General features: G+C 43.3%; 1 protein-coding gene across 1 annotated transcript in view; it reads right to left on the bottom strand.

The window, feature by feature from the left end:
- LOC139310743 (sterol O-acyltransferase 2-like) overlaps nucleotides 1–19,145 on the bottom strand; it is a 40,146-nt gene that overhangs the window by 5,880 nt on the left and 15,121 nt on the right. Inside the window, exons 7-14 of the mRNA XM_070934955.1 lie at nucleotides 18,631–18,706; nucleotides 17,813–17,894; nucleotides 17,581–17,626; nucleotides 16,835–16,964; nucleotides 4,294–4,391; nucleotides 3,307–3,405; nucleotides 2,802–2,937; nucleotides 793–938 (exon numbers count right to left, since the gene is read on the bottom strand). Of these exons, the coding sequence (XP_070791056.1) occupies nucleotides 793–938; nucleotides 2,802–2,937; nucleotides 3,307–3,405; nucleotides 4,294–4,391; nucleotides 16,835–16,964; nucleotides 17,581–17,626; nucleotides 17,813–17,894; nucleotides 18,631–18,706 (813 nt within the window). The remainder of the gene's footprint in view (nucleotides 1–792; nucleotides 939–2,801; nucleotides 2,938–3,306; nucleotides 3,406–4,293; nucleotides 4,392–16,834; nucleotides 16,965–17,580; nucleotides 17,627–17,812; nucleotides 17,895–18,630; nucleotides 18,707–19,145) is intronic.

The raw sequence follows: 19,145 nt of genomic DNA, 5'->3' as shown, positions 1-19,145 counted from the left end.
TATGTATGCCAGGCCTCGGTTTCCCCCAATAGTGATGAGATAGAGGTTATTTAACTTAAGAGCCAGTTTGGTGTGGTGGTTCAGGTACTGGCCTAGAAACCAGGAGACTGTGAATTCTAGGCTTCCCTTAGGGATGAAAGTAAGCTGAGTGACTTGGGGCCAGTCACCCTCTTTCAGCCCAGCCCACCTCACAGGTTTGTTGTTGAGAAAATAGGAAACAGGAGCATTAGATATATGTAACGCCTTGAGTTGAGCAGAAATAAAAGCAGGATAAAAATAAAATACATATTTATTTTGAGCTAGCAGAGATACAGGCAAATAAGGCTAGGAATAGAGAACGTTGGAAAAGAAGGAAGGAAACAGAAGAGAAGGATGACCAGCAGCAAAGTGGATGGAGTTATACTGGCTATGACTGCACTATAGGGAGACTTGAAAGAACAAGAAGGCATAGATCCACATGGAGAAGATCTATTTATGTTGTAACTAGGAATCAGAACCAGCTTAATGGCACAAATCAACTGGTTAGTCGGTTGGTCAGTCTGTCAAGTTAATTAATAAGTATATATAGGTACAGACTATATTAGAATCAACTCTTAGCTTTATAACAATTTCATTTGCAAGTTCCTGGTGTTTCTGAATTCCACCTTCTTTACCTTAATTTTAGCAGATGGAATATATACCAGTTAGTAGGCTTGACCTTCTTGGAAGAAGAGGTATTTTCATTAATGAAAAATGGTATGAAGAGGGAACCCAACACTTATTCTAACTCCACAAGGTAAACGGTCTACTCACCTCTTTGAGGGGACAGTGGACCTGAGCAAAGTACTCTTGGCAGTATAAGGAGAAAAAGATCGCCATGCCCAAAGAGAGGCATATCCACATGATGATGTTCCAGAAAGGGCCTTTTCTCTTATCATTGAGAACAAAGTTAAATAACACTATGAAGACAAACAGAAAAAGGGTTAATTGTGTATATTCCAGCCACACTGAGCCAAGGAGTTCTCTCAGTTATTGATTTCTAATAACTGTTATCTACAATAGGAACATTCCTCATTACCAAATCTAAAATAACAGCAATGTCCATGTTAATTACAAGACAATATGCCCCATCCCTACTCCCATGAAGGAAAAACGTCCTACCTATTAATGACTACTTTAACTTCAACCGTAATAACGCAAGGGCTATCAATAGATACAAACTAAATGTAATCCGCTCTAATCTTGATTGCAGAAAATACGACTTTAGCAATAGAGTAGTAAATGTCTGGAACACTCTACCTGATCCTATTGTTAGTTTCTCTAACCCCCATACCTTTTACTTAAACTGTCTACCTTGGACCTTACACATTTCTTAAGAGGTCCCTAAGAGGGCGTGCATAAACGCACCAGCATGCCTACAGTCCTTGTCCTACTGTCCCCATTTATATGTACTCATGTGTTTATGACTATGTTTTGCTTATTTATATCCATTTATTTGTGCCCTTTTTTCATGTGTTCATGTCTATGTCTATACTGATACTTGTTTCCTTGTACTTGTTGACAAAATAAATAAGTAAATAATAATAATAATAATAATAATAATAATAATAATAATAATAATAATAATAATAATTTGGGAAATAGAATTCTCAAAGCAATGCCCTTACAGGTGGAACTCTCTGCTCCTAGAACCTAGGCCTAGGCTATTTTCCTGTTCCTCTTTTATCTGCGTCCTGATTATGACTAAAGCATCTATTTTGGAAATGTGATTGGACTTCTGAAATAACAAAATTTTGTTTTCCAGTTATTAATTTTGTTTCTGCTCTTGCTTTTTAATTTGTAAAATTGTTCATGTTTGAGATTATATTTTTCCGCCTGTTGAAATAAAAATTCTTAATTTTCTCAGGGAAGAACCACTGTTTACTCAGTCAATGATCAGCAAGATTTGAAAAAAAATAACACCAAAATTACTTTCTCAAGCATGAAAAAGCAGCCTCCATCCTAACCATACAGGGTATCATCTGGGGCAATAATACAATGCACATGGCTGCCTGGGGAATTCTGGGAGCTGAAGTCCACACATCTTAAAATCACCAAGATTGAGAAACATTGGTAGGGGGCGAGGAGTGTGGTGGGCAGGGTAATACCTTGAATCTTTCCTTAACTAGTGTTTCTCAATTTTGGAAGCTCCACTCATTTAGGCAAGCAGTTCCCAGGATTCTGTAGCCAGGATGTCTGAAGGCTGTAATGACTGAGCATACTGGCAATTATAATAATAATAAATCTGGAGTATATGAGGTGGGTGTGGTTAATTCTCTGAGCTTGAGGGTTGGTTTCCAAACATTTTGTTACCAGGCTAGGTAACATCTTCTATGGAATTTAGGGGATGTTGGTGTCAGTGTTGTTCTGCTTATAAGGTCTCCATGTTGTCAGTAGGCATCGTGATGGTGAGGTCATATCAGATGAGGATCACATTAGGTCAGGTTCTTGTGATGGGTCGTGTGATGGGTCAGGTGTGGGTCACATAAGTTGACACTCTTGTAATGGGTTAGCATTTGGGGTTAGATGGATCACAACACCCTGGCCACTGGCTTAATGTATTTCAAATAAATATGGAGCAACCCCACCTACCAGTGGTAAAATAAAATCAACAAAAAGGACATGAATGTGTGTCAATTGGGAAGTGTGGGAACTGCAAACCAGAGAAAGGCAGAACAGAATGAAAGAAGGTTTACCAGGAGCAATCCATGCCACATTATTTTTAATGGGCCTTGCTTGAATCCTGAGGAAAGGTTCAGTCCATTTCCTGAGGCAGTACTAACCTCCAGGCATGACAAAAAGCACAAACATGACAGGATAGAAGAAGCCAAAGGACAAGGTGGCTATGTATTCATGGAAAACCGCTGACAAAAGGAAGACAATGAACATAGCTCCAGCTCGGGCTCTCCCTCCGATCAGCTGGAAGAGATGGAGCACAGGTGAATTATAGACCTCATCTTGGTGTCCACCAATAAACAATGAAGATAGGCATCGAGAAATTACACACGGCTGGTTTACTTTATGGGGTAATATAGGGTGGGTCTGGTAAGCTTGTCAGCCCTTTCAGGTAGTCCAGACAGTAACCCAATAATAGTACTTTTATTGTAAGGTTACAGAAATAGAATCTTGCCTTTATTTTCTAAACAACAAGGGAGAATCTCTTCTGAGATGTTATTCTACCCTCATTCCTTCGGTAGGCTGAGACATCTCCTTTTGACCATTGTCCCGGCTGCAGTTCTTCCTCCTGCCCCCAAAGATTATTCTCACAGCCCATTACAGATTACCTACCCACAGAAAATCTTGATAAATATAGCAGTACAGCCAGTCGTGTACAATCACATTCCATGACCGAAAGAATGTAGAGAATGATGTGGAATTCCACCAGTCCTAGGCAAGGAGAATGAAATAAAGAGCATGAAAAACCACAGAAATGCCAGGCTTGAAACGGGAACATCACTATATTTTGGCAAGGAAAGAGACAATCCACCTTAGATTGTCTTTGTACAGGTAGTCCTTGAGTTACAAGAGCAATCAGGATTAGAATTTCCATCGCTAAGTCAGTGGGGAAACCAGTGACTGAAACCAGTGGTGAAATCAAGGATCGGGGAGGGTCAAGTGGGGCATGAAAAGTTAGATTTCAACCATTGGGAGGGCATGAATGAACCATCATGTGGGATCTTGCAAAGTCTTTCAGAACATGTTATTTGATCTCTCTTATATAGTCACTAAGCATACATGTTTCTACAGATAATCTTCATTTAGTTGCCACAATTGAGAGCAGCAACAAAGTTGTCAAGTGGTCATTAAGTGAAACAGTTATGTTATTTATTTGCCAAATTTATTTATCGAATTTACATAGCTGCCTATCTCACCTAAAATGACTCTGGTGCCCTATGATAAAAGCAAAAATTAAAATGTTTTGCAAGCCCATTAAAACAATTAGTATGGATAAAACATGCTTGCAATCTTACTTCTACTTTCCTTTGCTTTACAGACCTGCAGAGCTTTGATTATAACTTTACTTTATCATCATAGTTGTAACTGCATCCAGTTGTTAAATGAGGACACCTGTATTTATTACTTTGATTACAAATAATTGGATACTTCAGTGTCAGTTTCTTCAGTACAATTTTTTTAGCAAGTTAAAATATGCTTTTCTTCCAGAACCATAACCTCTCAGAACTCTTTGCGATGTTTTTGAAACTGTTCTTCATGGCCAATGAAATCCAGACTCCCCATATCTTTCTTGCAACTTCCCCCACCCCTTGTTATCACCTTGTAGAAAGAACGGTCTGCAAAGCGCAGGATCTCAGCAGATGTGTTTTGCCAGCAGTCCATGAAGGAATAGGAGATAATGAATAGAAAAGTTGCCCCTGAATGAGGGAGGCAAAGAAATACATTAGTTCTTCCCAGAGATTAAAAACTCAATTATTGTTACAAATTTAAGACAGACAATTGCAAATCAAGTTAGACTTTTAGGTTAGTAGTATCCTAATGGAATGTCTATAGAGATTCTCAATCATTCAGGTGATGGTTCTCCAAAGTTTCACGTCTCATCCAAGAAGCTTCTTCAGTTCTGAAAATGAACTGAAGAAGCTTTTTGGATGAGAAATTAAAGTTTTTAAAGAAAATCCAATTGCCTTTTGAAAAATACTTTTGGGATATCCAAGTGGAAGAAGAGCAGAATGGCCTTGCCTATGTTGTTTTGTCAGGGTATTGTGCAGTCAGTGTCCAAATGGAGTCAGAGAGGCTGATATGTACCAGTTTTATATAAATAAATATATTTACAGTAAATAAGATAGGAAAACAGGAGCACCATCAGGTAAATCAACACAGCAGAAACATCATGAGGTAAATCTCAGACAGCACACATAGTACCCAGAGGAAAAAGGCGGGAAACAAGAAAACTCCCTCTTTACTCTCAAAGCAACTGATTACAACTCAGATTCCCTCATGCAATGGCCAGTTATCTTCAACCAATTAGCTAGAACTGTGTATTCTTACTCATTGTTCAACCCTTCTCTGCTCCATCTAATAAAATTTAAATATCACTTAATGGCAGGGCCGGATTTTCCTATAGGGTAACTAGGCTTCAGCCTAGGGCCTCAAGATCAAGAGGGGCCTACACAGTGGTGGGATTCTGGGGGTTCGGCCGAGCCCTTTGTTAAATTGCTGGCTCGCCCGCCCCTCGCCTCCCACCCGCGCGGCGCCAGCCTACCGTAGCCAGGGGTGGGCAATTGTGGCTCTTTTACAACCTGTGGCCTTCAACTCCCAGAATTCCTGAGACAGCCAGAAGGCCACAGGTTGTAAAAGAGCCACAATTGCCCACCCCTTCCCTAGCCTGAGTTCCGCTGCCTGGGATCCACGTGGGCTGCCACGTGGTTCCCCACCGGCTCCGGATGGAGAAAGCAGCTTCCACGCCTCACTCTCTGCTCTGTTGGATCGCCGGCCGTTCGCTTACCCCGCCCACTCCCAATCTATTGCTGCCTCCGATGGCTAGAGGAAAAAAAACCTGCAAATTCTTGCCACGGGGCTTCAAAGGGCCGCCCTAGAGCCAGTGGTGCAGCCAAACCGTTTGTTAAATTGCTGGGTTGCCCCGCCCCTCCGCACCACTATTTATTGCCAATAAATAGTGGTGGGCGAGGGGCGGGGGAGCCAGCAATTTAACAAAGGGTTCGGTGGTTTTTTTGTAATTTTATTGGCCCCCGGAGCTTCAGCAGAGGCTAATTAGCCCTTGCTTAGATCGGCTCCCGACCCCCAGCTGATTTGCTCTCAGCTGTTTTGCTCAGTGCTCTTTTGCTTGCTTGGAAAGAGTGCAGATTTTTTTCCCCCTAGCTATACTGAAAAACGAAAGAGAAAGTAAAGCAGGCTGTTGGCTTTGCACGTTGGAAAATTAGGCAGGCAGATTTCTTTTCTTTTTCCTCACCAAAAAAGGTAGGTGCAAACAACGGGAAATTTAGGGAAAAAGAGGAGATTTTAAAACACAAAAGAAAAAAAGCTCTATTTAACTAGGGAATCGTAATAATTGAGATACTATTAATTGTATATTTCTGAAAGCAGAAATGGTTAAGTTGTGGTTTGGAGGAATATATGGGGGAAATTATTTGGTTTATTATTATTGGTAAATATAATTAATGGATTTGTAAGAAATTGGATTGCCTAGAAATAATTGGAATATTGATGTTCAAATTGATTAATATACAAAAAAGGTAGTTATATAACTAATTGATTTATATTAAAATGTTGAATTTATATTAAACAACTAATATTACATAATTAACCAATGTGAGGATGGATATAAAAATAGATGACAATGGGAAGGGGTATAATATAGAATAGAAGGGAAAAATTGAATTTGATTAAGATTAGAGATGAGGATGAAGGGTAATATTGGTTTTTTACAAAAATAGATGAGGAATAAATATGGCAAAAAGGAAATATAGAAATTGTAAATTTAATTGAAATGACTAAACACTGTTTAAATTTGTGAACCGGCCAAATACTCTGTTCAAAGAAAATACATTGTATGTTTGTATGTGTGTTTCTAATTATTGTTATTTATTCATATTAGTTCTCTTTTATTCTTTAAAGTTTAACAATTCATTCTTTATCTTAATATCTTTATATTTGTTTGGGGTTGGCTTTCTTCCCTTTCATCTTTTTTATTGTACAGCAATCTTTCTCCTCAAACCTACCACCTCTCTCTTTTCTTTCCTTCTTACTTTCTCTTCCTCCCCCTCTTCTTCTCCTCCCTACTTCCTCTTCCTTTCTCCTTCTCCTCCTCTCTTCCTCCCTCTCTTACCCTCCCTCCTACTCTAATTTCCCTTCCCTTCCTTCATCCCTCTCTATTGCTGTATCCTTTTATGCATATGGACTACTCAGAGGGCTGAAAAAGTTATTTCTGACTGGTCCTCGCACTTTTGACCAGTCCTTGAACTTACGACTGTCCTCACATTTTATGTTTTTGCCCTATCTTGTCACCATGGTGAAGAGAAGCAGTTGTGAAATGAGTGACATGGTTGTTAAGAAAGCTGCAAGGGCATAAATGTGAGGATGGTCATAAGTGTGAGGACCGGTCAAAAGTGCGAGGCCCAGTCAGAAATGACTTTTTTCAGCCCTCTGGGTAGTCCTTTTGTGCATATGGACTACTCAGAGGGCTGAAAAAGTTATTTTTGACTGGTCCTCGCACTTTTGACCAGTCCTCGAACTTACGACTGTCCTCACATTTTACGTTTTTGCCCTATCTTGTCACCATGGTGAAGAAAAGCAGTTGTGAAATGAGTGACATGGTTGTTAAGAAAGCTGCACGGGCATAAATGTGAGGATGGTCATAAGTGTGAGGACCGGTCAAAAGTGCGAGGCCCAGTCAGAAATGACTTTTTTCAGCCCTCTGAAAAAAGTCTATGCACATAGCCACGCCCACCCCGGTCACATGACGAGCTACCCACGCTTACACAGTCACGTGACCAGATAGCCACGCCCACCGTCACATGATTGCCAAGCCACACCCCCAACTAAGCCATGCCCACAGAACCTGTTGTTAAAAAAATTGAATCCCACCACTGGTGAAAGGGCCTCATAAGTGGAATAGCCTAGGGCCTCTTTTCATCTAAATCCGGCCCTGCTTAATGGCCAGTTGCTTAGAAAGTGTTCTAATTTACGACTGACCTCCCCAGAGCTACTTGTCCTGTTTTTGGAGTTTTGACAGCCATGCATGCATAAACACACACACACACACACACACACACACACACACACACACACACACACACACACATTTATGATCAATTACAATATCCCACACAGTCATGTAACTGAGGTTTTGTATGTTTTTTGCCAGTTTCCAACAATTCCTTCTGGTTTCCTGTTAAAAATGCCCATTGGGGAAATGGACTTGTTTAACAACCACAGTGTTCGCTTAATGACCACAAGGTTCACTTAAACAGGTTTCTCTCTCTTTCTCTTTCTTTCTCCCTCATCTCTTTCTGTTTCTCATCTCTTTCTGTTTCTCATCTCCTCTCTCTCATCTCTTTCTTTGTCCTTCCCTCTCTTTCTCATCTCTCTCTCTCTTTCTCCCTCCCCCCCCCCCATCTCTCTGTTTCTCATCTCTCTCTTTCTCTTTTTCTTTCTCTTATTTTTTCTCATCTCACCTCTTTCTCACCTTACTGCACAGGTGCAGTATAGATGGTACCTTGCTCAATAGTGGTGACTGTGAGGGATCTTGGAGTCCTAGTGGACATTCATTTAAATATGAACCAGCAGTGTGCAGCAGCTGCCAAAAAAGCCAACACAGTTCGTTATGTATCTAATTTTGGAGGGAAAATTAGAGCGGGAAAAAGCTTGATGATCATTGGCTAACACATTTGGCAAGTAGCTATATAAGGAGAGCTGTTGGACTGTAAAGTTGTTGGATTCTCACTGTACATTAAAGAGTTGTTGTTCACTTCAACCTGGCTCCTATCTCCTCATTCGCCCTATCTAACACTGGTGATGAAGGTGGGATTGAGGTAGACAGGTAGTGCAAAAAAAAGCTGACAACTGAATCCAGCCAGGTGGGAAAATCTGCACGAGCCGAACACAGCAGAGAAATGTCCACCTTCACACTGCCAACGCTGTTCGATCCCGTGAAAGAAAAATGGGGATCGTACATGACGCGGTTTGAATGCTTCCTCGAAGCAAATAACCTCCAAGGACTGTACAACAATTGGAAGTGAGCCCTCTTCTTGAGCCACTGTGACCATAAAGTGTTTGACACAGCCAAATCACTGTCAGAGTCAACACCAGTGCAGTCTGTACCCTGGCAGGTCCTGCAGACCACGTTGAGGACACACTATGTCCCGGTGCCGTCCAAATTCGTTCAGCACTATGAGTTTCAGCAAAGACTCCAGAGGGACGGTGAGTCAATAAAGACATACATAGTGGCACTACGCAAGGCTGCCACGCATTGCGAGTACCATGATCTAGATGATATTCTCCTAGATCAACTAATCTGTGGGGTCAAGGACATTCGCCTCCAGAGGTGACTGCTGGCCAAGAAAAACCTCACCCTCCACATTGCCCTAGACAAAGCCAGAGCACATGAATCGTCGAATAAAACAGCAGAGTCTCTGCAGCGGCAAGTGCCACCCCAGCCGGCACAAAAATCTACCCCCATCCATAGTGAATCCCTCTTTTGCTTATTGACTCTATGGACTCTGGCCCTATCACTTCTGCTGAAGTTGTGAGGGCCTCTGCTAAAGACTCTGTGTTGAGAACTGTTATTAGCTGGGTGCATAGGGGATGGCAGAACGGCCCTGTTGGCGGGGAATTCAAACTATTTATCTGTAAACAACATGAACTGTCTGCGCAAGGGAGCTGTTTACTGGGGGGGGGGACCGGGTCATAATTCCACCTTGCCTAAGGGAAACAGTATTGGCTACATTGCATATTGGCCATCCGGGTATTGTTAGAATGAAGGGATTGGCGAGAAGTTATGTATGGTGACCTAATATGGTGTGCATATGGTATAATATAGTATACATATGGACAATTGTATTGCTGAGTGGGTGGCTAAGTGTACTCCCTGTCAAGAGTCTTGCCCAGCTCCCCCGGTAGCCCAGACCAAGAGTGGGAAAGGCCCCGAGCACCCTGGTTGTGCATTCACATTGACTTTGCGGGACCATTCCACAGCCAAACATTTCTGATCATAGTGGATGCTTATTCTAAGTGGCTGGAGGTCATCCTAATGCACTCCACCACTGCGGAGGCTGTAGTTAAAGCACTCTGGAGGCTATTTGCCACGCATGGCCTACCAGGCACCCTGGTCTCTGGCAATGGGCCTCAACTTACGGCAACACAATTTGAGGGGTATTTGGCCGAAATAGGGGTCCGACACACCCTCATGGCACCTTTCCATCCGGCCAGTAATGGTCAAGCTGAAAGGATGGTCAGATCGACCAAAGAGGCCTTGGCCAGACTAGGTCTGAGAGATTGGCAGGCCAGGATTGACATTTTTCTAGCAGGACAAGATGTTACCCCATGCATGGCAATGGAAAGAAGCCTGGCAGAGTTCCTAATGGGTCGACGACTCTGCTGCACCCTAGATAGGTTCTATCCCAATTACTCCCATGAGGGGTATATGGAAGCCAAAAATAGGACCAGGAGTTTCCCCATAGGGCCTGCTGTATTTGCAAGGAATTATGCGGAGGGTCCCCTCTGGCTGGGCATATTCACGAAATCACTGGGCCCCAGTCATATATTGTGGAAGTTAGTAATGGGAAGGTATGGCGAAGGCATATTGATCAGCTAAAAAAGCGTATTGGCCAGGCAGAGCTTGATGAACCAGAATACAACAAATGCAATCCAGTCCCTGATTTACCAATCATTCATCCAACAGCTAACTCAAACCCGAAGTGGCCAGAAGCCTTGCCTGATGACTTTGGTGTCCAGCGCCGCCTCCACGAGAAGCCAAGCCCATCTGAAATGGGTGACGCCCATAAGAAATTCTGGGCTGGGAGAGACAAATCGACCAGCCCAAATCTTCGCCTCAAACTGAATTGCACAGGTCAAGTAGAATCAGGGAACGCCCTAGTCATTTGCGTGATTAGATATGTAAATAGTTGGTAAAATGCCTTCTGGGAGGGGAGGAGTGTTATGTATCTAATTTTGGAGGGAAAATTAGAGCTGGAAAAAGCTCAATGATCATTGGCTAACACACTTGGCAAGTAGCTATATTATGAGAGCTGTTAGACTGTAAAGTTGCTGGATTCTTACTGTACATTAAAGAGTTGTTGTTCACTTTGACCTGGTCCCTGTCACCTCATTCGCCCTATCTAACAGTTCTAAGGTGCATAAACAGAGTTATAGAATCAAGATCACATGAAGTGTTAATATCACTTTATAATGCCTTGTTAAGGCCACACTTTGGATATTGCATTCAGTTTTTGTTGCCACGATGTAAAAAAGATGTTGAGACTCTAGAAAGAGTGCAAAGAAGAGCAACAAAGATAATTAGGGGACTGGAGGCTAAAACATATGAAGAACAGTTGCTGGAACTGGGTATGTCTAGTTTAATGATAAGAAGGACTAGGGGAGACATGATAGCAGTGTTCCAATATCTCAGGGGCTGCCACAAAGAAGAGGGAGTCAAGCTATTCTTCAAAGCACCTGAGGGCAGGACAAGAAGCAATGGGTGGAAACTAATCAAGAAGCATCTTAGAACTTCAAATGATTCCGGTGCTTAAAAGTGATAAACAACTGAAAGAATGGCAAAGTGGAGTGAATAAGTTTGTCTGGAACGAGAAAAAACCGAGAGTGAAATTGAAAATTATGCAAGATGTTCCAGAAAGGGGAGGTCTTAAACTTCCAAACCTACAGTTATATTATGAAGCAGCAGCTCTGACTCAAGCAAGCGATTGGTTTGGAAGGAAAAAGACTGGAATATTGAATATAGAAAGTTTTGATCTTGAATTTGGATGGCATGCTTACTTATTTTATGAAAACAAAGTGGATAAAGTATTTAAAAGCCATATACTTAGAGACTCTTTGATGCGAGTTTGGAAGAAGCACCGACTCAAATGGGATTACAAAATACCGCTATGGCTGGATCTTGGTCATATTATGTGGAATACAAGTATAATGTCACTCGGGGGGGGGGGGGTTATATAAAGAGGTTCTTTTCACAGATGCGGGCAGATGGCAACTGAAGACATTTGAGACACTGTTGGACGAAGGGATTAATTTAACTTGGTTACAGTATAATCAACTTCAATTGAGATGGAAAGAGGACCAAAAAATTGGTATTATGTTGCATGAGGAAGAATTGGTTAGACATATAAAAGAGAAAGGTCCAATGCATATTAAAAGGCTTTACAATGTTTTGTTAGAAAGGGATTCAGAAACTGAATTGGTTAAAGATTGTATGATTAAGTGGGCACAAAATTTTGCAGAACCAGTGATGTTGGAAACATGGGAAAAAATTTGGGTCCAGAATGTTAAATTCACACAGTTGCAGAATTTGAGGGAAATTTTTTATAAAATGTTTTATAGATGGCATTTAGATCCTAAGAAATTGTTGTGTATGTACCCTAATGTTCAGCCAAAATGTTGGAGATGTGATTGTTTAGATGCTACATATTATCATGTTTGGTGGACTTGTAAGAAAGTTAAGGCTTTTTGGATAAAAATTTGGTGTGTCATGCAGAATGTCTTGAAGAAAAAAATTCAATTTTCTCCACAATTGTTTTTATTGGGTATAGTTAAGGGTTTCACATTGGATGAAACAAAGTTGATATTGTATATGATAACAGCAGCGAGATTATTGATAGGTAAATATTGGAAAAATGAAGCTTTGCCCACTATCGAGGAATGGACTTTGAAGATGGCCAGTTTTGCAGAGATGGCGAAGGTTTCAGCATATCTAAAAGACCGCTCACAAGAGACTTATGAATGGGAATGGAAAAAGTGGATAGAATATGTGCAGAACAAATTTCAAACTAGGAAGTATCAAATAGCTTTCCACTGACAGTATTATATTAAGATAGAAATATTTGAACTTTGTGAAGATGAAAAATTATATGGGGGATGGATGGAGGGGTTCAAGTTTTATATAAAGGGGATTTAGATGGGAGTATATTCTGGGGAAGTCCGGGGGGGAAGGGGAGGGTTAGGGGGGGTTTGGGAGGGTTAGGCTGGGGAGCTTGGGGTGGGATGGGGGGGGGGAATGGGGTGAAAAGAAGCATCTTAGAACTAAGGAGAAATTTCCTGACAGAACAATTAATCAGTGGAACAACTTGCCTCCAGAAGTTGTAAATGCTCCAACACTGGAAATTTTTAAGATGTTGGATAACCAACATCTTAAAGTGGTGTAGTGGTGTAGGATTTCCTGCCTAAGCAGGGGGTTAGACTAGAAGACCTCCAAGGTCTTTCTAAGTCTGTTATTCTATTCTATTCTATTCCCTCTCTTTCTCACCTCTTTCTCCCCCCTCTTTCTCTCTCTCATCTCTTTCTCTCTCTCATCTCTCTTTCTCCCTCTCTTTTTCTCTCTCATCTCTCTTTCTCCCCCTCTCTTTTTCTTTCTCCCTTTCTCTCCCTTTCTCTCTCTTTCCCCATCTCTCTCTCTCTCTTTATCATTGCTCTGTTTATCCCCCCCCTCTTTCTCTCGAGTTTGTGTGTGTGTGTATGCATGTGTGTGCGCGCGCGCAAACCTGATAGAGCCAGCCAGTTCCCTGGCATAGGAAGGGGTTTGAGGCCACGTTGCGGCCCTGAGCGCCAACATCACAACTGCCCCTTCCTCTTTCCCCACCTCTTGTTCCAGCCTCACTCTCTTCTTCTTTCCCCCTCCTCCACAAGTTTGACATTCCCCTCGCGGCGCCTGCAGGGCAGAAGGCTTTCCCGCCTCCTCTTTCCCGAGGCATGGGCTTTAACAGAGGGGAAGCAAAAGCGACCAAATGGTGCACATCCTCCCGGAGCAGCAGCTGCTTGGCTTGCCCTGACAGATCGCCTTTTTTTCCTCCTCTCGCCTCGTTTTTTAAACTCACCACTTTAGAGGCAGCGTATACAGGTAAAGCCCGGGAGGCACGCGCACACGGGGCACCCTGCCCCCTCCCCTCCAGTTTTTTTCCCCACCTTCCTTTTCTCTCGGGAGCAAGGGGAAATAAAGAGGCCAGCTGGCAGGTAAAGGTTCACTCGCTTGCTTTGCTCACCTGTCTCCGCTGCCTTTTCTCTGCTCCCCTCATCTTGCAGCCAGCTTTCTCATTATTTTTTTTTTAAATTTGATTTATATGCCGCCCTTCTCCAGAGACTCAGGGCGGCTTACAATGCGCTGAGCAATAGCCTTCATCCTTTTGTATATTTATACAAAGTCATCTTATTGCCCCCACAACTGGGTCCTCAATTTACCTACCTTAGAAAGGATGGAAGGCTGAGTCAACCTTGAGCCTGGTGAGATTCGAACCTGCAGTAATTGCAGGCAGCTGGTCTTAATAACCAGCTTAATAACAGGGTGCCTTAGACCACTGTACTACCAAGGCTCATTTAGGGAGATGCTGCAGCCTCAAAGATCGGGAGGGCAGCGCAGCAAGCGAAAGGGCAGTGAAACTTGTAAGAGCGGAGATGGGATAGCAAGGTAAGCAATGCTTCGGGCTGCCGGCTGGCCTCTTTATCCCCCTCGCTCCTGAGGCAGCCAGAGAGCACAAGACGAGGCTGTTTCTGCCCTCTTTTGAAGCTGCTGCTGCCGTTCCAGAGGGTGGGTGGGCGGTTGGGAGGCTAGGCACTCCCACATCGTGACTGGGCAGGTGAGCTCAGGCTGGTTGGCAGAGGGCGATTGTTCCTTCGCTTGCGGCCCCTGGGGACTGGCCAAGAGCGCCTGGGCTAGATGGGCTGGCTCGTGTGAGAGGGATCACTGCTGAGGGGAGGGTGCTGCAGGGCCTAGATGCGGCAGGCTGCCCTTGCCCAGGCGGCTCCAAAATTAAATGAGGAAAGCAGCATACCATGGGAGGGAGACCAACTCCGGACCTGCCCGTTTGCCCGAAGGGCTGCCTCGGGGGCAACGTGGCAAGGCCCAGCTCTCAGCTGCTGCCTCTAATCTGCAGTTTACTCGTGAGCACCATTGGCCTTTCTCCCTGCCTCTCCCGGCCAATGGTGCTCACGAGTAAACTGCAGCTAGGAATGTCAAATACGGCTGGGAATGAATGTTTATGTGGTAGCTGCTGGCTGGAGTTACTAAACAGGTGGCCAAACTAAGTGCTGAAGGACCCCATCCTGTCACTGGGAGTCCAGGCGACTTGGCGATTGGCGAGTGGCTGGGCTCCTCAAGAGACGGAGTTTGCAGGGGGCTGATCTACTGCTGGCTAAAACACAATGTTCATTCTCATCTGTTTTGAGATTCCTAGCTAGGGCTGATTTCTGCAGCTTCTCTCCACTGGTGCGCTGCCTGGATGTAGCTTACAGCTCTGAGCCCAAAGCAGCAGGAGGCATGGGCTGCCTTGGCGCCACCAGCTTTGGGCTCTTAGCCGTCTGCAGAGGACACGCTCGAACTGGCGCAGAGACCAGGGTCTGTTGTGGCCCATATGTGGCCTGTGCAGCTAGTAGCTGATTCAGACAGCGAGGAGGCTGGTGTGGTGCTGTGCCAGCAACCTGTGCAGCTGGCACTCGAGTCGGACAATGAGGAGGCTGGAGAAGATGTGGTGCCAGAGGTGGGGATTTAGCCAGGGCCTTTAGAACCTCCAGAAGCTCCCTTAAGTGAAAAGGACGAAGAGGAGGAGCCTCTTCTCGATGCACGAGTGCACAGAGCTGCCAAAAGGCAGGAGTGGCTCCTCAGGAGGAGGTCTCCTCGAGAGTAAGGCTTGGGGCTAATTTATTTATTTATTTATTTATTTATTTATTTTATTTTATTTCTATACCGCCCTACTCCCGAAGGACTCAGGGCAGTGCACAGCCAAATAATAAAATACATACATAATTTATAATTATAATTTTTTAATTTTATAATTAGCCACTCCTTTAGCCTATTTAAGGAGGAACACCAACAGAAGCAATTTGCAGGGAACAACTTAGTTCACATACCTTTGTGTCTTATTTTGCTTATCTTATCAGCTTTCTGCAAATTGCTTCTGGGCATTCTGCCAACCATAGTAAGTTTTCAATTACTCTTCTTTGAATTCTTGGTGGCTGTTAATGCAATTAATTAACAGCTGTTGTTATAAAAGACTGGTTTATTCAGTAAACTAAGGTTTGAATGGACTTTGTGTGTGCTGTGTTCTTTGGGGTCCGTAGCTGGGGCAGAACAGGGTCCCAGAAGAGTGCAGGCAAAGACTTTTATGGCTTTCTTTCTGCCTTGCAGAAGCACAGATGGGTGGGAGGCCCCAGAGCACACAGACCCCAGCGCAGCGCTCTCCTGAGGGCTGCCCGCCCACCCCCATCCACCTCACTAGTCCAGCTGGTGATCTCCCGCACGCTTCTGTTGCAGGTAGGTTGGCTTCAGCAACCACACGGAGAGGGCTTTGGGGCTGCTATTCCCCATGCGCTTCCCTTGCAGGCAGGCCAGCTTCAGCAACCACAATGGAAGGGCTCTGGCTGACTTGGGATGGAAACACAGGGAAATACCCGCCGAAGCAACTGCCTTTTCTCTCCAACTTCTGTTCGCAGAGAGAAGGAAGAGGCAGAGGCTGAGGCAGCAGTGGAAGGGGCCGACTGCTTCGCAGCGGCATGGTTACCTGGCCTCCCTTCACCGGGCTCTCCTTTAGTGGTCCTGGCCCTAGCCCTGCTTCCTCCCTCACCACTGCCTGCTTACCTTCCATGGCAGCTGGTCCAGAGTCCAGAAGGCAAGCTGACTGGAGTTTTTGGCAGCCCCCAGCCAGCTGCTGCTGCTGGAAAGCGGCTGGCAAAGAAGCCTCTGAAAAGGCTTCTTTCCCAGCCACTTTCTCCACAGGCCGCCGAAAAGTACCAGTGGAAAAAGCTGCTGCCGTTGTCACCATGTTCTTCACCCTTGTGCATCCCATTGGACTTGCAAGGCAATGGGATGCGCGTGCACGAAGAACATGGCAGTGACAAATATGGCAGCCGGAGCGAGCGGGGATGCTGCAACAATTGTAAGTATGAAAAACATTTATAAGTCACTTTTTTCAGTTCTGTTGTAACTTCAGTAAACAGTAAACAAATGGTTGTATGTTGAGAACTACCTGTAGTACGTCTCTCTTCATTTTCTCTAAAATGTGATAAATCAGCCTGATTGTGTTTGAGGCTCTCCTGTTTCTTCTACTGGAGGTCAACATTCCAGTTCCATAGCATTACCGCTTAATCCCATTACACGAATGAAATCATAATTGTTTCCACATACCGGGTATTACTGAGTCAAAGATGGAAAGCTGCAGGATTTTGATGGTGAAGGGCTGCTTATGCATGTTGCTGGCATTAGGGATGAAGTAACATTTCATAAGGAAATTCAAAAAATACATATTTGCCAGAAACTGTGGGACAGAGAGAAAAAACTACCTTAGTGATCTACTGACATCTCAGAGTTCTGGCAAGGCATACTAATTACTAGCTCTCAGTTATGACTAAAGAACAGCTTTCTTCTGGTCTGAGAAGCTGGATTTAGCTGCCATTTTAATATCCTACAATGCTCAAATGTTATCCTCCAACACCAGCCCCTCTTTTGTTTAGTTTTAGTCAATCTGTCATAGATTTCGGCACCATTCACTTCCTGAGTGGCTCTAAGTTCCATCAACTCTGCTCTCTTTCACACCCTTTTTTCCTGTGGGAGATATGTGAAAATATATACATTGATCTGAAGTTTTAAATTGAACATCTCTTAGGGTAGTGCATCAAAGATGACTCAGGAGAAATGTTATAATTCATTCATTCAAGGCTAGAGAATTCTGGGGAATTTAAATGGTGGCCTTTGGTCACTCAGGACTTGTTAAAAAATTGCTATTTACTACTTTGGCCAGCTAAGACCCCTTAGGGTTTCCAGATCAGCTCATTCTCAAGGGAAAATCCAAAAATCCCCAAGCACAATTTCTAATTCATAGAGAGGCCAGATAAAACCAACCAGCCAATGGAAACTTAATGTGTTTCACTCACCTCAATCAGTTTTTGGATGACATAATTCCAGCGGATGAATGGATCTCTATAACAAAAGGAGTAGGGAGTGAGTTGAGATATAACAGAGTCGTTCCCTTTTCTTGGGAAATACAATGGTTACACTATTGCTCTGGGGGCATGGTATCCAGAAGTCTGTTTTGCCCACTCTTTTTCTGATAGAGCTGAGATACCAGGGAGCCCAGAAAGACAAGGACAATATGCAATGAATTACCTTGGATAGCTCTTTCTGTAGATCAAAGTAGGGCAGAAGAGAAAATATAAATAGGTGGAGAATTCAGGAGGGCTTATCTTCCCTGGAGTTGGGAGAAAGAAGCAAAGGAACAGTTGGAAGTACACAGGGACAAGTACAGCCTGCAATACTGCATTCTAACTAGTGCGCCACCATTGCTCTTCTTATTAAGATACTTCTTATGTACAAAAAGTATCTGTAAAACCAAAATGCAGAATTCAGCTTTCTGAAAATCTGTCTCCATTGGTATACAAAAGCAACAAACAAGGAAGCTTCTATTCCTTGAGTTCAAAAGGATATGTATAAGAAAAAAATGTAATCAATAAAATCTTGCACTGTGTGTCAGATTTTTTCTTTAATTTTTGAACTGTTTTGTATCCTGATAAGAAAGACAAATAGATAGATAAATAAATAAATCACCTATGTTCTGCAGCTCTTCATGCAAAATTAAGTCTGGCAAATAGGAGAAATTGTGATTTGGTGAAGGATATGGGGAAATGTACTTGACCCAGGCAAGAGGTTTCCTTTGCTTTGCATTCATATTACTTTTCTTAGTATTTTGCTATACTTAAAATCTACTTACATCTACCATACCCAATCACTGACAGGCGAATGGAAACTCCAATCCAATAGTTTCATACGTTGAGAAAGTCTGTGATAGCAATTAGCATGTGGAGGCCAATGGTTGCATGATTATGCTACAACTAGGATGCTGCAATCGGTGAAAAATCAGTTTGGGGACTATGGGGGTATCTTACAGCCATTGTAATCATCACTAAGGGCCTCCAAGTCAAACTCACCAACTTGGTCCCTGGCATGGAGAAGAGGAGGCATCGATTCTCGCAGAAATGAGTAGCTTTTCATCAGGAACCGGATCTATGCCAGAGAGGGAAATGAGCAAGAATGGCATTTGTACATGACATATATGACGATGGCTGCTAAGGACCATAACTTCTGCCACAAAATTTTTAAAAATGTACTGTATATCTTGTTCAGGGCAATTTATACTGAAGTATATATCTTTAACCTGGCCTACCCTTAATGACTCTATTTGGGGTTTGTCCAGATCATTTAGAGGACACCAGATAGGAGAAAGCTGCCTTAAACCTGGAGTGAGATTGGCATTTCTTCTCTGTACAATGGCAAATATATGGCCTGTGTATGGAACTATACATTTATGAATACAGGGGGCCTTTCTAGCACTTGCTGCTATCTATACTTTCCACACTGAGATGTCCTGGGGCAACCAGGATTCCTTCATAAATCCAACCTCACTTCAAAGTTCAACCTTAGCTTCCCCCATTTCTGTTTAAAA

The sequence above is a fragment of the Pituophis catenifer genome, unplaced genomic scaffold, assembly GCF_029215685.1.
Source record: "Pituophis catenifer annectens isolate HBS135680 unplaced genomic scaffold, rPitCat1.0.hap2 SCAF_2, whole genome shotgun sequence".
Taxonomy (NCBI): Eukaryota; Metazoa; Chordata; class Lepidosauria; order Squamata; family Colubridae; genus Pituophis; species Pituophis catenifer.
The sequence above is the reverse complement of the archived record's forward strand: the minus strand, read 5'-3'. Positions and strand labels throughout refer to the sequence as shown.